Below are 17,304 nucleotides of genomic sequence, written 5' to 3'. Positions count from 1 at the left end.
GCCCGAGATCCTCTAAGATGGACTGATGCAAAGTGGGAAAGTGTTCTGTGGTCTGACGAGTCCACATTTCCAATTATATTTGGAAACTGTGGATGTTGTGTCCTTTGGAACAAAGAGCAAAATAACCACCCAGACTGTTATCGACGCAAAGCTCAAAAGCCAGCATGTGTGATGGTATGGGGGTGTATTAGTGCCCAAGGCATGGGTAACTTACACATCTGTGAAGGCACCTTAAATGCTGAATGGTCCATACAGGTTTTGGAGCAACATATGTTGTCATCCAAGCAACGTTATCATGGACGCCCCTGCTTATTTCAGCAAAACAATGCCAAGCCACGTGTCAGAACAGCGTGGCTTCGTAGTAAAAGAGTGCGTGTACTTTCCTGGCCCGCTTGCAGTCCAGACATGTCTCCCATCGAAAATGTGTGGCGCATTATGATGCGTAAAACGGGACAACTGTTGAACAACTTAAACTGTACATCAAGGAAGAATGGTAAAGAATTCCACTTTCAGAGCTTCAACAATTAGTTTCCTCAGTTCCCAAACGTTTATTGAGTGTTGTTAAAAGAAAAGGTGATGTAACACAGTGGTGAACATGCCCTTTCCCAACTACTTTGGCACGTGTTGCAGCCATGAAATTCTGAGTTAATTATTATTAAAAAAAAAAAAAGGATTTGCAAATCATTGTATTCCGTTTATATTTACATCTAACACAATTTCCCAACTCATATGGAAACAGGGTTTGTAGAAAATAAATCCTAATAGTGGTGTAGACCACAATAAAGTGTTGTAAAAAGTAGAAGTACATCATCCATTTATCCTAATAGTGGTGTAGACCACAAGGAAGTGTTGTAAAAAGTAGAAGTACATCATCCTAATAGTGGTGTGGACCACAATAAAGTGTTGTAAAAGTAGAAGTACATCCTAATAGTGGTGTAGACCACAATAAAGTGTTGTAAAAGTAGAAGTACATCCTAATAGTGGTGTAGACCACAATAAAGTGTTGTAAAAAGTAGAAGTACATCCTAATAGTGGTGTAGACCACAATAAAGTCTTGTAAAAAGTAGAAGTACATCATCCTAATAGTGGTGTGGACCACAATAAAGGGTTGTAAAAGTAGAAGTACATCCTAATAGTGGTGTAGACCACAATAAAGTGTTGTAAATAAAAAGTAGAAGTACATCCTAATAGTGGTGTAGACCACAATAAAGTGTTGTAAATAAAAAGTAGAAGTACATCATCCTAATAGTGGTGTAGAACGCAATAGTGTTGTAAATAAAAAGTAGAAGAACATCCTAATAGTGGTGTAGAACACAATAAAGTGTTGTAAAAAGTAGAAGTACATCATCCTAATAGTGGTGTAGACCACAATAAAGTGTTGTAAATAAAAAGTAGAAGTACATCCTAATAGTGGTGTAGACCACAATAAAGTGTTGTAAATAAAAAGTAGAAGTACATCATCCTAAAAGTGGTGTAGACCACAATAAAGTGTTGTAAATAAAAAGTAGAAGTACATCCTAATAGTGGTGTAGACCACAATAAAGTGTTGTAAATAAAAAGTAGAAGTACATCCTAATAGTGGTGTAGACCACAATAAAGTGTTGTAAATAAAAAGTAGAAGTACATCATCCTAATAGTGGTGTAGAACGCAATAGTGTTGTAAATAAAAAGTAGAAGAACATCCTAATAGTGGTGTAGAACACAATAAAGTGTTGTAAAAAGTAGAAGTACATCATCCTAATAGTGGTGTAGACCACAATAAAGTGTTGTAAATAAAAAGTAGAAGTACATCCTAATAGTGGTGTAGACCACAATAAAGTGTTGTAAATAAAAAGTAGAAGTACATCATCCTAAAAGTGGTGTAGACCACAATAAAGTGTTGTAAATAAAAAGTAGAAGTACATCCTAATAGTGGTGTAGACCACAATAAAGTGTTGTAAATAAAAAGTAGAAGTACATCCTAATAGTGGTGTAGACCACAATAAAGTGTTGTAAAAAGTAGAAGTACATCATCCTAATAGTGGTGTAGACCACAATAAAGTGTTGTAAATAAAAAGTAGAAGTACATCATCCTAATAGTGGTGTAGACCACAATAAAGTGTTGTAAGTAAAAAGTAGAAGTACATCATCCTAATAGTGGTGTAGACCACAATAAAGTGTTGTAAATAAAAAGTAGAAGTACATCATCCTAATAGTGGTGTAGACCACAATAAAGTGTTGTAAATAAAAAGTAGAAGTACATCATCCTAATAGTGGTGTAGACCACAATAAAGTGTTGTAAATAAAAAGTAGAAGTACATCCTAATAGTGGTGTGGACCACAATAAAGTGTTGTAAAAAGTAGAAGAACATCATCCTAATAGTCGTGTAGACCACAATAAATTGTTGTAAAAAGTAGAAGTACATCCTAATAGTGGTGTAGAACGCAATAGTGTTGTAAATAAAAAGTAGAACAACATCCTAATAGTGGTGTAGAACACAATAAAGTGTTGTAAAAAGTAGAAGTACATCATCCTAATAGTGGTGTAGACCACAATAAAGTGTTGTAAATAAAAAGTAGAAGTACATCCTAATAGTGGTGTAGACCACAATAAAGTGTTGTAAATAAAATGTAGAAATACATCATCCTAAAAGTGGTGTAGACCACAATAAAGTGTTGTAAATAAAAAGTAGAAGTACATCCTAATAGTGGTGTAGACCACAATAAAGTGTTGTAAATAAAAAGTAGAAGTACATCCTAATAGTGGTGTGGACCACAATAAAGTGTTGTAAATAAAAAGTAGAAGTACATCCTAATAGTGGTGTAGACCACAATAAAGTGTTGTAAATCAAAAGTAGAAGTACATCCTAATAGTGGTGTGGACTACAATAAAGTGTTGTAAAAAGTAGAAGTACATCATCCTAAAAGTGGTGTAGACCACAATAAAGTGTTGTAAATAAAAAGTAGAAGTACATCCTAATAGTGGTGTAGACCACAATAAAGTGTTGTAAATAAAAAGTAGAAGTACATCATCCTAAAAGTGGTGTAGACCACAATAAAGTTTTGTAAATAAAAAGTGGAAGTACATCCTAATAGTGGTGTAGACCACAATAAATTGTTGTAAATAAAAAGTAGAAGTACATCATCCTAAAAGTGGTGTAGACCACAATAAAGTGTTGTAAATAAAAAGTGGAAGTACATCCTAATAGTGGTGTAGACCACAATAAATTGTTGTAAAAAGTAGAAGTACATCATCCTAATAGTGGTGTAGAACGCAATAGTGTTGTAAATAAAAAGTAGAAGTACATCCTAATAGTGGTGTAGACCACAATAAAGTGTTGTAAATCAAAAGTAGAAGTACATCCTAATAGTGGTGTGGACTACAATAAAGTGTTGTAAAAAGTAGAAGTACATCATCCTAAAAGTGGTGTAGACCACAATAAAGTGTTGTAAATAAAAAGTAGAAGTACATCCTAATAGTGGTGTAGACCACAATAAAGTGTTGTAAATAAAAAGTAGAAGTACATCATCCTAAAAGTGGTGTAGACCACAATAAAGTGTTGTAAATAAAAAGTGGAAGTACATCCTAATAGTGGTGTGGACCACAATAAAGTGTTGTAAATAAAAAGTAGAAGTACATCATCCTAAAAGTGGTGTAGACCACAATAAAGTGTTGTAAATAAAAAGTGGAAGTACATCCTAATAGTGGTGTAGACCACAATAAATTGTTGTAAAAAGTAGAAGTACATCATCCTAATAGTGGTGTAGAACGCAATAGTGTTGTAAATAAAAAGTAGAAGTACATCCTAATAGTGGTGTAGACCACAATAAAGTGTTGTAAATCAAAAGTAGAAGTACATCCTAATAGTGGTGTGGACTACAATAAAGTGTTGTAAAAAGTAGAAGTACATCATCCTAAAAGTGGTGTAGACCACAATAAAGTGTTGTAAATAAAAAGTAGAAGTACATCCTAATAGTGGTGTAGACCACAATAAAGTGTTGTAAATAAAAAGTAGAAGTACATCATCCTAAAAGTGGTGTAGACCACAATAAAGTGTTGTAAATAAAAAGTGGAAGTACATCCTAATAGTGGTGTAGACCACAATAAATTGTTGTAAAAAGTAGAAGTACATCCTAATAGTGGTGTAGCACGCAATAGTGTTGTAAATAAAAAGTGGAAGTACATCCTAATAGTGGTGTGGACCACAAGAAAGTGTTTTAAAAAGTAGAAGTACATCATCCTAATAGTGGTGTAGACCACAATAAATTGTTGTAAAAAGTAGAAGTACATCCGAATAGTGGTGTAGAACACAATAGTGTTGTAAATAAAAAGTAGAAGTACATCCTAATAGTGGTGTAGACCACAATAGTGTTGTAAATAAAAAGTGGAAGTACATCCTAATAGTGGTGTAGACCACAATAAAGTGTTGTAAATAAAAAGTAGAAGTACATCCTAATAGTGGTGTAGACCACAATAAAGTGTTGTAAATAAAAAGTGGAAGTACATCCTAATAGTGGTGTGGACCACAATAAATTGTTGTAAAAAGTAGAAGTACATCATCCTAATAGTGGTGTAGAACGCAATAGTGTTGTAAATAAAAAGTAGAAGTACATCCTAATAGTGGTGTAGACCACAATAAAGTGTTGTAAATAAAAAGTGGAAGTACATCCTAATAGTGGTGTAGACCACAATAAATTGTTGTAAAAAGTAGAAGTACATCCGAATAGTGGTGTAGAACACAATAGTGTTGTGAATAAAAAGTAGAAGTACATCCTAATAGTGGTGTAGACCACAATAAAGTGTTGTAAATAAAAAGTGGAAGTACATCCTAATAGTGGTGTGGACCACAAGAAAGTGTTGTAAAAAGTAGAAGTACATCATCCTAATAGTGGTGTAGACCACAATAAAGTGTTGTAAAAAGTAGAAGTACATCCGAATAGTGGTGTAGAACACAATAGTGTTGTAAATAAAAAGTAGAAGTACATCCTAATAGTGGTGTAGACCACAATAAAGTGTTGTAAATAAAAAGTGGAAGTACATCCTAATAGTGGTGTAGACCACAATAAAGTGTTGTAAATAAAAAGTAGAAGTACATCCTAATAGTGGTGTAGACCACAATAAAGTGTTGTAAATAAAAAGTGGAAGTACATCCTAATAGTGGTGTGGACCACAAGAAAGTGTTGTAAAAAGTAGAAGTACATCATCCTAATAGTGGTGTAGACCACAATAAATTGTTGTAAAAAGTAGAAGTACATCCGAATAGTGGTGTAGAACACAATAGTGTTGTAAATAAAAAGTAGAAGTACATCCTAATAGTGGTGTAGACCACAATAGTGTTGTAAATAAAAAGTGGAAGTACATCCTAATAGTGGTGTAGACCACAATAAAGTGTTGTAAATAAAAAGTGGAAGTACATCCTAATAGTGGTGTAGACCACAATAAAGTGTTGTAAATAAAAAGTAGAAGTACATCCTAATAGTGGTGTAGACCACAATAAAGTGTTGTAAATAAAAAGTGGAAGTACATCCTAATAGTGGTGTAGACCACAATAAAGTGTTGTAATTAAAACGTGGAAGTACATCCTAATAGTGGTGTAGACCACAATAAAGTGTTGTAAATAAAAAGTAGAAGTACATCCTAATAGTGGTGTAGACCACAATAAGTAGAAGTACATCCTAATAGTGGTGTAGACCACAATAAAGTGTTGTAATTAAAAAGTGGAAGTACATCCTAATAGTGGTGTAGACCACAATAAAGTGTTGTAAATAAAAAGTAGAAGTACATCCTAATAGTGGTGTGGACCACAATAAGTAGAAGTACATCCTAATAGTGGTGTAGACCACAATAAGTAGAAGTACATCCTAATATGAGCCATCGCCCCTCACTTGTCAGTAGAGAAGTCCATAGTACTTCCTTCGGGCTTCTCCTCCGCGGGCTTCTCGAAGCGGCGCTCCCGAGGAGGTCTCCGGTCCGGCCTCCTGTCTGCCGGCCGCCCGTCACCTTGGCTCCCCGGGTGTTGTGGGCACTGCTGCTCGGGCCTCCGCCCCACTCTCCGGACACCTGAGGGAGCACAGCGGCAGGTGGACGCTCAGTCGCCGACAATTAATCGGCGCCTCAACCTCCAGACGTCCTCTAAAAGCAGCGAGAAGGTCCACGCTGACCTCCCGCCAAGTGACGCCTTCCCGCGGCCGCTAGAAGCTAGCATCATCGGGGCTGAAATGAAAGAGTGTTTACCTTCTTTCTTCAGCGGCACCGCAGGCTGGGACTCCTCCTTCTTGTCGGGCGCCGGGTTCTTCCTGTCCTTCTGCGACTCCTTCCTGGGCTGCTTGGCGGCTTGAGCGGCGGTCTTGGCGCCGGCAGCGGCCGCCTCCTTCTTCTTGTTTTCGGCAGCTTTTAGGATCTCGGACGGGTCGGACTCGTCGTCCGGTAACTGGTCGAAGCGGTTGGTGATCACGCAGCCGAAGCCTTCTTGCAGGTGCCCGGGCATGATGGCGCCCCTTCAGCTGGATAGCAGCTCCGAGTCGGCGAGGCGCGATGCGAAGTGTTCGCTGGATGCCGCCACAAGATGGCGGGGAGAGCAGCCCCTTCTCTTCCGGTGGAAGGCAACATCCGGGACATGGGGAGCCGCGCGGCAAGCTGAGCTTGAAAGGTCTACTGGAATGAGATGTTCTTATTTAAACGGGAATAGCAGCTCCAATTCTATGTGTCATACTTCATCATTTCGCGATATTGCCATATTTTTGCTGAAAGGATTTAGTAGAGAACATCCACGATAAAGTTCGCAACTTTTGGTCGCTAATAAAAAAAAGCCTTGCCTGTACCGGAAGTAGCAGACAATGTGCGCGTGACGTCACGAGTTGTGGAGCTCCTCACATCTGAACATTGTTTACAATCCTGGCCACCGGGAGCAAGAGTGATTCGGACCGAGAAAGTGACGATTTCCCCATTAATTTGAGCGAGGATGAAAGATATGTGGATGAGGAAAGTTAGAGTGAAGCACTAAAAAAAGAAAAGGCAACGGCTCCAGGCAACGGCAGTGGGAGAGTTTCAGATGTTATTACACACATTTACTAGGATAATTCTGGAAAATTCCTTATCTGCTTATTGTGTTAATAGTATTTTAGTGAGATTATGAAGTCATACCTGACAGTCGGATGGCTGCGGTGAACGCCAGTGTCTCTGAGAGAAGCCGAGGAGCCAAGATCACAGCTGCCTTTTTGAGCTGCAGGATCCATCCATCCATCCATCATCTTCCGCTTATCCGAGGTCAGGTCGCGGGGGCAGCAGCCTAAGTAGGGAAGCCCGGACTTCCCTCTCTCCAGCAACTTCGTCTAGCTCTTCCCGGGGGAGTGCCATCTCCGGGTTGGGGAGGAGACCCTGCCCCAAGTGGAGGAGTTCAAGTACCTAGGAGTCTTGTTCACGAGTGGGGGAAGAGTGGATCGTGAGATCGACAGGCGGATCGGTGCGGCGTCTTCAGTAATGCGGACGTTGTACCGATCCGTTGTGGTGAAGAAGGAGCTGAGCCGGAAGGCAAAGCTCTCAATTTACCGGTCGATCTACGTTCCCATCCTCACCTATGGTTATGAGCTTTGGGTCATGACCAAAAGGATAAGATCACGGGTACAAGCGGCCCAAATGAGTTTCCAGGTCTCTCCCTTAGAGATAGGGTGAGAAGCTCTGCCATCCGGGAGGAACTCAAAGTAAAGCCGCTGCTCCTCCACATCGAGAGGAGCCAGATGAGGTGGTTCGGGCATCTGGTCAGGATGCCACCCGAACGCCTCCCTAGGGAGGTGTTTAGGGCACGTCCAGCTGGTAGGAGGCAACGGGGAAGACCCAGGACACGTTGGGAAAACTATGTCTCCCGGCTGGCCTGGGAACGCCTCGGGATCCCCCGGGAAGAGGAGCTGCAGGATGAGGTTGCGTAATCCACTCAAGTCTCCGGTAAAAGCCGACTTAATATCACAATTTTCCCATCCAAAAACTTGCTGGTTGACGTAGAGAAACATATTCGCTTGACCGCTCTGTGTTAAAGCTTCGCGGTGCTAAAGGCAGCTGCAATCCACCGCTTTCAACCAACAGCATTCTTCTTTGACGTCTCCATTATTAATTGAACAAATTGCAAAATATTCAGCAACACAAATGTCCAAATTACTGTGTAATTATGCGATGAAAAGAGATGACTTTTAGCCGTGTGTGGTGCTGGGCTAATATGTCCCCTCCAACCAATAACGTCACAAACATGCGCCATCATTCCGCGACGTTTCCAATAGGAAACTCCGCGTGAAATTTAAAATTGTAATTTAAGTAAAGCGGCCGTATTGGCATGTGTTGCAATGTTAATATTTCATCATTGATATATAAACTATCAGACTGCGAAGTAGTGGCTTTCAGTAGGACTTTAATGTTTTCACTGACATTATGTAATGACCTGCACTCATGTCCTCGGGAGAATAATCGGCTTTTCCTCAAAGATGTCCCCAAATACTTTAATCGGCATAACTTCCACTGCACTTAAAAGAAACAAAAAACAAATTTGGTGTCAAATCCAAGGCTCGGGGGCCAGATCTGGCCCACCACCTCAAGGTGTGGCCCGTGAAAGCCTGGATAATAAACGTTAATAATGTCTTACTAGATGTATTTGTTCTTTACATTTTGACATTGAAAAGACATTCACTGCATATCGTTTAAAATGTGATATCTACTAATATTCATATCGACAGCCATCAGACTGTATAATGCATGTGTTACTTTTTGACCTGACTTAAATGTATAATAGACTGTATTTATGTTATTCACATGTGAATAATGCTGTATAATAGACTGTATTTATATTATTCACATGTGAATAATGGTGTACAATAGACTTTATTTATATTATTCACATGTGAATAATTCTGTATAATAGACTGTATTTATATTATTCACATGTGAATAATGCTGTATAATAGACTGTATTTATATTATTCACATGTGAATATTGCTGTATAATAGACTGTATTTATATTATATACATGTGAATAATGCTGTATAATAGACTGTATTTGTATTATTCACGTGTAAATAATGCTGTAAAATAGACTGTATTTATGTTATTCACGTGTAAATAATGCTGTAAAATAGACTGTATTTATATTATACACATGTGAATAATGCTGTATAATAGACTGTATTTATATTATTCACATGTGAATAATGCTGTATAATAGACTGTATTTATATTAAACACATGTGAATAATGCTGTATAATAGACTGTATTTATATTATTCACATGTGAATAATGCTGTATAATAGACTGTATTTATATTATTCACGTTTGATTAATGCTGTATAATAACTATTTATATTATTCACATGTGAATAATGCTGTATAATAGACTGTATTTATATTATTCACATGTGAATAATTCTGTATAACAGACTGTATTTATATTATTCACATGTGAATAATGCTGTATAATAGACTGTATTTATATTATTCACGTGTAAATAATGCTGTAAAATAGACTGTATTTATATTATACACATGTGAATAATGCTGTATAATAGACTGTATTTATATTATACACGTGAATAATGCTGTAAAATAGACTGTATTTATATTGTTCACGTGTAAATAATGCTGTAAAATAGACTGTATTTATATTATACACATGTGAATACTGCTGTATAATAGACTGTATTTATACTAAACACATGTGAATAATGCTGTATAATAGACTGTATTTATATTATACACATGTGAATATTGCTGTATAATAGACTGTATTTATATTATATACATGTGAATAATGCTGTATAATAGACTGTATTTGTATTATTCACGTGTAAATAATGCTGTAAAATAGACTGTATTTATATTATTCACGTGTAAATAATGCTGTAAAATAGACTGTATTTATATTATACACATGTGAATAATGCTGTATAATAGACTGTATTTATATTATTCACATGTGAATAATGCTGTATAATAGACTGTATTTATATTAAACACATGTGAATAATGCTGTATAATAGACTGTATTTATATTATTCACATGTGAATAATGCTGTATAATAGACTGTATTTATATTATTCACGTTTGATTAATGCTGTATAATAACTATTTATATTATTCACATGTGAATAATGCTGTATAATAGACTGTATTTATATTATTCACGTGTAAATAATGCTGTAAAATAGACTGTATTTATATTATACACATGTGAATAATGACGTATAATAGACTGTATTTATATTATACACGTGAATAATGCTGTATAATAGACTGTATTTATATTATTCACATGTGAATAATGCTATATAATAGACCGTATTTATAGTATTCATATGTAAATAATGCTGTATAAAAGACTGTATTTATGCTTTTCATATGTGAATAATGCTGTATAATAGACTGTATTTATATTATTCACATGTGAATAATGCTGTATAATAGACTGTATTTATATTAAACACATGTGAATAATGCTGTATAATAAACTGTATTTATATTATTCACATGTGAATAATGCTGTATAATAGACTGTATTTATATTATTCACATGTGAATAATGTTGTATAATAGACTGTATTTATATTAAACACATGTGAATAATGCTGTATAATAGACTGTATTTATATTATTCACATGTGAATAATGCTGTATAATAGACTGTATTTATATTATTCACGTGTGATTAATGTTGTATAATAACTATTTATATTATTCACATGTGAATAATGCTGTATAATAGACTGTATTTATATTATTCACATGTGAATAATGCTGTATAATAGACTGTATTTATATTAAACACATGTGAATAATGCTGTATAATAGACTGTATTTATATTATTCACATGTGAATAATGCTGTATAATAGACTGTATTTATATTATTCACGTTTGATTAATGCTGTATAATAACTATTTATATTATTCACATGTGAATAATGCTGTATAATAGACTGTATTTATATTATTCACATGTGAATAATTCTGTATAACAGACTGTATTTATATTATTCACATGTGAATAATGCTGTATAATAGACTGTATTTATATTATTCACGTGTAAATAATGCTGTAAAATAGACTGTATTTATATTATACACATGTGAATAATGCTGTATAATAGACTGTATTTATATTATACACGTGAATAATGCTGTAAAATAGACTGTATTTATATTGTTCACGTGTAAATAATGCTGTAAAATAGACTGTATTTATATTATACACATGTGAATACTGCTGTATAATAGACTGTATTTATACTAAACACATGTGAATAATGCTGTATAATAGACTGTATTTATATTATACACATGTGAATATTGCTGTATAATAGACTGTATTTATATTATATACATGTGAATAATGCTGTATAATAGACTGTATTTGTATTATTCACGTGTAAATAATGCTGTAAAATAGACTGTATTTATATTATTCACGTGTAAATAATGCTGTAAAATAGACTGTATTTATATTATACACATGTGAATAATGCTGTATAATAGACTGTATTTATATTATTCACATGTGAATAATGCTGTATAATAGACTGTATTTATATTAAACACATGTGAATAATGCTGTATAATAGACTGTATTTATATTATTCACATGTGAATAATGCTGTATAATAGACTGTATTTATATTATTCACGTTTGATTAATGCTGTATAATAACTATTTATATTATTCACATGTGAATAATGCTGTATAATAGACTGTATTTATATTATTCACGTGTAAATAATGCTGTAAAATAGACTGTATTTATATTATACACATGTGAATAATGACGTATAATAGACTGTATTTATATTATACACGTGAATAATGCTGTATAATAGACTGTATTTATATTATTCACATGTGAATAATGCTATATAATAGACCGTATTTATAGTATTCATATGTAAATAATGCTGTATAAAAGACTGTATTTATGCTTTTCATATGTGAATAATGCTGTATAATAGACTGTATTTATATTATTCACATGTGAATAATGCTGTATAATAGACTGTATTTATATTAAACACATGTGAATAATGCTGTATAATAAACTGTATTTATATTATTCACATGTGAATAATGCTGTATAATAGACTGTATTTATATTATTCACATGTGAATAATGTTGTATAATAGACTGTATTTATATTAAACACATGTGAATAATGCTGTATAATAGACTGTATTTATATTATTCACATGTGAATAATGCTGTATAATAGACTGTATTTATATTATTCACGTGTGATTAATGTTGTATAATAACTATTTATATTATTCACATGTGAATAATGCTGTATAATAGACTGTATTTATATTATTCACATGTGAATAATGCTGTATAATAGACTGTATTTATATTAAACACATGTGAATAATGCTGTATAATAGACTGTATTTATATTATTCACATGTGAATAATGCTGTATAATAGACTGTATTTATATTATTCACGTTTGATTAATGCTGTAGAATAACTATTTATATTATTCACATGTGAATAATGCTGTATAATAGACTGTATTTATATTATTCACGTGTAAATAATGCTGTAAAATAGACTGTATTTATATTATACACATGTGAATAATGATGTATAATAGACTGTATTTATATTATACACGTGAATAATGCTGTATAATAGACTGTATTTATATTATTCACATGTGAATAATGCTATATAATAGACCGTATTTATAGTATTCATATGTAAATAATGCTGTATAGACTGTATTTATGCTTTTCATATGTGAATAATGCTGTATAATAGACTGTATTTATATTATTCACATGTGAATAATGCTGTATAATAGACTGTATTTATATTAAACACATGTGAATAATGCTGTATAATAAACTGTATTTATATTATTCACATGTGAATAATGCTGTATAATAAACTGTATTTATATTATTCACATGTGAATAATGTTGTATAATAGACTGTATTTATATTAAACACATGTGAATAATGCTGTATAATAGACTGTATTTATATTATTCACATGTGAATAATGCTGTATAATAGACTGTATTTATATTATTCACGTGTGATTAATGTTGTATAATAACTATTTATATTATTCACATGTGAATAATGCTGTATAATAGACTGTATTTATATTATTCACATGTGAATAATGCTGTATAATAGACTGTATTTATATTAAACACATGTGAATAATGCTGTATAATAGACTGTATTTATATTATTCACATGTGAATAATGCTGTATAATAGACTGTATTTATATTATTCACGTTTGATTAATGCTGTATAATAACTATTTATATTATTCACATGTGAATAATGCTGTATAATAGACTGTATTTATATTATTCACGTGTAAATAATGCTGTAAAATAGACTGTATTTATATTATTCACATGTGAATAATGCTATATAATAGACCGTATTTATAGTATTCATATGTAAATAATGCTGTATAAAAGACTGTATTTATGCTTTTCATATGTGAATAATGCTGTATAATAGACTGTATTTATATTATTCACATGTGAATAATGCTGTATAATAGACTGTATTTATATTAAACACATGTGAATAATGCTGTATAATAGACTGTATTTATATTATTCACATGTGAATAATGCTGTATAATAGACTGTATTTATATTATTCACATGTGAATAATGTTGTATAATAGACTGTATTTATATTAAACACATGTGAATAATGCTGTATAATAGACTGTATTTATATTATTCACATGTGAATAATGCTGTATAATAGACTGTATTTATATTATTCACGTGTGATTAATGTTGTATAATAACTATTTATATTATTCACATGTGAATAATGCTGTATAATAGACTGTATTTATATTATTCACATGTGAATAATGCTGTATAATAGACTATTTATATCAAACACATGTGAATAATGCTGTATAATAGACTGTATTTATGTTATTCACATGTGAATAATGCTGTAAAATAAACAAGTTGCATGAATTTTTACCATAAAAAAACTGGTCCTTTCACAGTAATATGCAGTAAATAACACTGGAAATTTTACGATAAAATTCCAGTGACTGAGCTGGCAGGTTCTCCTTGATTTTTTTTTTTTTTACAGCTTACGTTAAAAAAAAAGATCTGCGATGAGGTGGTGACTTGTCTAGAGTGTACTCCGCCTTACGTCCAATTGTAGCTGAGATAGGCACCAGCGACCCCAAAAGGAAAAAGCGGGAGAAAATTGATGGATGGATGGACGTTAAAAAATCAAAATAAATGCATAGGAAATAATGTAAGATCTTTTACATTTATATTCATATATTATTCACTGTTACATGCGGCCCTCTGGGGGGCCACCATAACTGCAAAGTGGCCCTTAAGAAAACAAGTTAGACACGCCTGATCTAAATAGTAGAATACCTCTAATATCTGCCCTCTATTAACTTTTTTTACAGAGGAGCCCACTCAAATATTAACACTGAATGAGTAATCTTACTCTTGGTTTGAGTCATATTTAATATCTAATTATGTAACACATATGTTACATGAATAGATATTCAATTATTAGAAAAAAACACCGTATTTCCTTGAATTGTATGCGCCTGCCTAAAAATATTATTTTCATTAGTGCATGTCAAGAATTTCCGCCGGGCCAAACTTGTTTCGCCCAAAAAATTGGCATATGTCTAGAATTTCCACCGGGTCAAACTCGTCACGTCACGAGTGACACTTCACCTGTCATCATTTTCAAAATAGAGGAGGCTGATTTCAATCATTTGAAATCGCATTAAAGGGAAGAAGATTAAGAGCTATTCAGTAGGATTTAAGGTCAAAGCTATTGAATATGCTAAAAAGAACAGTAAGCAGCTATGTTTTATTAATATACCGTAGCTGCGGGTGTCAAATATGAGTCATTAAATGACTCCCGCCTCCTGGTGGTAGAGGGTGCTAGTGATCCTTCTTGCGACTACTCGGCTGCAGAAGAAGTGACAACAAGCAGCAAGAGTGAGCAGTGATCCTTTATTTTTTTCCTCTCGCTTGCACTTTTAACATGGAGGATTACATATCTAAAATAAAACAGTTTTCTAAACTGGACTTTCAATCGAAGCAGGAGGTAATAAAGGAAGATCTCCATTGAGACAGAGAGACTTTTAAAACTGAAGAAAGATAAGGAAGACTTCTATAAACAAGTTATCGATGCTTTTGATCAGAAGGAGCTGCGCATGGACTTCATTTATAAGTAAAGGTAAGACCATAATAACGTTTTTTTTATTAAATGTGCTTTTCATGATGTTATCCTTACATCACACTCAAATTCATAAGCGCAGGCCTAAATTTACCGCATGCCTTTGGTAAACGCCAGAGTGAGGTTTTGAAATAATTAGTGCCCCGGCAGCAATTCAAGGAAATACGGTATTACCATTTGAAGATAATACCTAAGAAGGGACTAATAAATAACTGACAAAAAATAAATTTACACGCAATTACGTTCACCACTTTGGTCATAATTTTTGCGTTTAAGACTTGTGTTGTCATTACTGCCACAAGTGGTGGAAAAGTGTATTACAACAGCTGAGAGACATATTTCTGGCAGCGCTCTAGGGGGCGTTTGCGAACCAACAATGGTCAAGAAATACTTACAGGCTCTTAACATTTGTAAACAAGAAGTAAGCTGACTCTGAAAAAGCAGCATCTGCTGCCGGATTAAATGAGAGTTGGACATTTGAAGAGTGGAATCAGATCCTCCTCGTGCTATTTAGGTTGAGGACACTAATGGGCCTCGCTTGATATTTTAATCCCCTCTTGTTTGGAAAAGAAAACGCTTTTTAAAAAAAAACGTCCCGGACTATTTTCTTTAGCCAAAACCAAACAATGACATGTCCGTCAGAACGCATGCAAGCTTTAAGTAGGTTCATTTAATTCAGGGCTCTTTAGCACCGCCCTAGTGGCTCTCTGGAGCTTTTTTCAAAAAATATATGAAAAATGGAAATGATGAGGGGAAAAAACCTATTTTTTGTTTTAATATGGTTTCTGCAGGAGGATCAAACATGACACAAACCTCCCTAATTGCTATAAAGCACACTGTTTGTATTAAACATGCTTCACTGGTTCCAGTATTTGGCGAGCGCTGTTTTGTCCTAATAGTTTTGGCGGTCATTGAACTCACCATAGTTTGTTTACATGTATAACTTTCTCCGACTTTCTAGGACGTGCTTCTTTTTCTGTCTCATTTTGTCCACCACACTTTTAATGTTGTGCATGAATGCACAAAGGTGAGTTTTGTTGATGTTATTGACTTGTGTGGAGTGCTAATCAGACATATTTGGTCCCTGCATGACTGCAAGCTAATCGATGCTAACATGCTATTTAGGCTAGCTGTATGTACATATTGCATCATTATGCCTCATTTGTAGCTATATTTGAACTCATTTAGTTTCATTTAAGTCCTCTTAATTCAATTTATATCTCATGACACACCATCTGTATGTAATATGGATTTTAATTTTTTGCGGCTCCAGACGGATTTGTTTTTGTATTTTTGGTCCAACATGGCTCTTTCAACATTTTGGGTTGCCGACCCCTGATTTAATTGAACAAACCCCAAGCAGTACTTTGTGATTGCATTCTGAAAATTATTCTAGTAACTTCAAATTAGTAATCCTGTTTTATTACCTGCAGTGTCCAAGGTCAAGAACAAAGGTGTGAAGTGGGTAGGAGGTGTAGACTGAAAAAGCTGTGGACCACTCTGGGTCAGCCTGCGTTCTCAGCGAAGGTCTCACATCTGTGGAACTCTTTGCCACTGGAGTTAAAGTCACAGTTAAACTTTTCTCCACAAAACTGAAAAAGTGGCTTTAGGAAAGTTCATGTAGATATGATTGAGGTGTAAGTCCTGAATGACACTTGACTTGTGTCACAGTCTTCAGAGTAACTGTGGAGAGATGCAGCTGACGGTGGGCGGGGCACGCTGGAGCCCTGCCCAAGATGGCGGTAAGGAGGCGGAGAATGCGGCTGAGCGGATATCAGGTGTGTGGCTTGCACACCGACACACAATCATCTTATATCCTCTGGCTGTATAAAAAGGGAGAAGGAGGAAGGATCATGGCAGGAGTTGGAGAGCCTGCAACGAGGAACCAAGAGCAACAGAGAACGAGCCGCAGACGAAGACAGCGCCGACGCGGCGGGCTAAAAGCGAGCAGGAGAGAAGGAGCTGAAAAGCATCCCGACCCCAAGACAAAGCTTGTGTTATATGAAAAAATAAACGAGTCAAACTTGCTCAGCAATGTCCTTCCTTGATGGTCCGTGGAACCCGCACGACGACGGCAGGAGTCCGTC

The 17,304-nt window shown here is 34.6% G+C and overlaps 1 protein-coding gene across 2 annotated transcripts in view; it reads right to left on the bottom strand.

Annotated features, from left to right (window-relative positions):
* LOC133550821 (SERPINE1 mRNA-binding protein 1-like) overlaps positions 1-6,589 on the bottom strand; it is a 28,599-nt gene extending 22,010 nt beyond the window's left edge. For both annotated transcript variants that reach the window (XR_009806382.1, XM_061896879.1), the window contains exons 1-2: positions 6,215-6,589; positions 5,866-6,040 (exon numbers count right to left, since the gene is read on the bottom strand). Coding sequence is in view for 1 of the 2 variants with exons in the window: in XM_061896879.1 (XP_061752863.1) it covers positions 5,866-6,040; positions 6,215-6,467 (428 nt within the window). In the remaining variant the exon portion in view is untranslated. The remainder of the gene's footprint in view (positions 1-5,865; positions 6,041-6,214) is intronic.
* Positions 6,590-17,304: the final 10,715 nt, after the last annotated feature.

Source organism: Nerophis ophidion, linkage group LG04 (genome assembly GCF_033978795.1).
Source record: "Nerophis ophidion isolate RoL-2023_Sa linkage group LG04, RoL_Noph_v1.0, whole genome shotgun sequence".
In the NCBI taxonomy this organism is placed as follows: domain Eukaryota; kingdom Metazoa; phylum Chordata; class Actinopteri; order Syngnathiformes; family Syngnathidae; genus Nerophis; species Nerophis ophidion.
The sequence above is the reverse complement of the archived record's forward strand: the minus strand, read 5'-3'. Positions and strand labels throughout refer to the sequence as shown.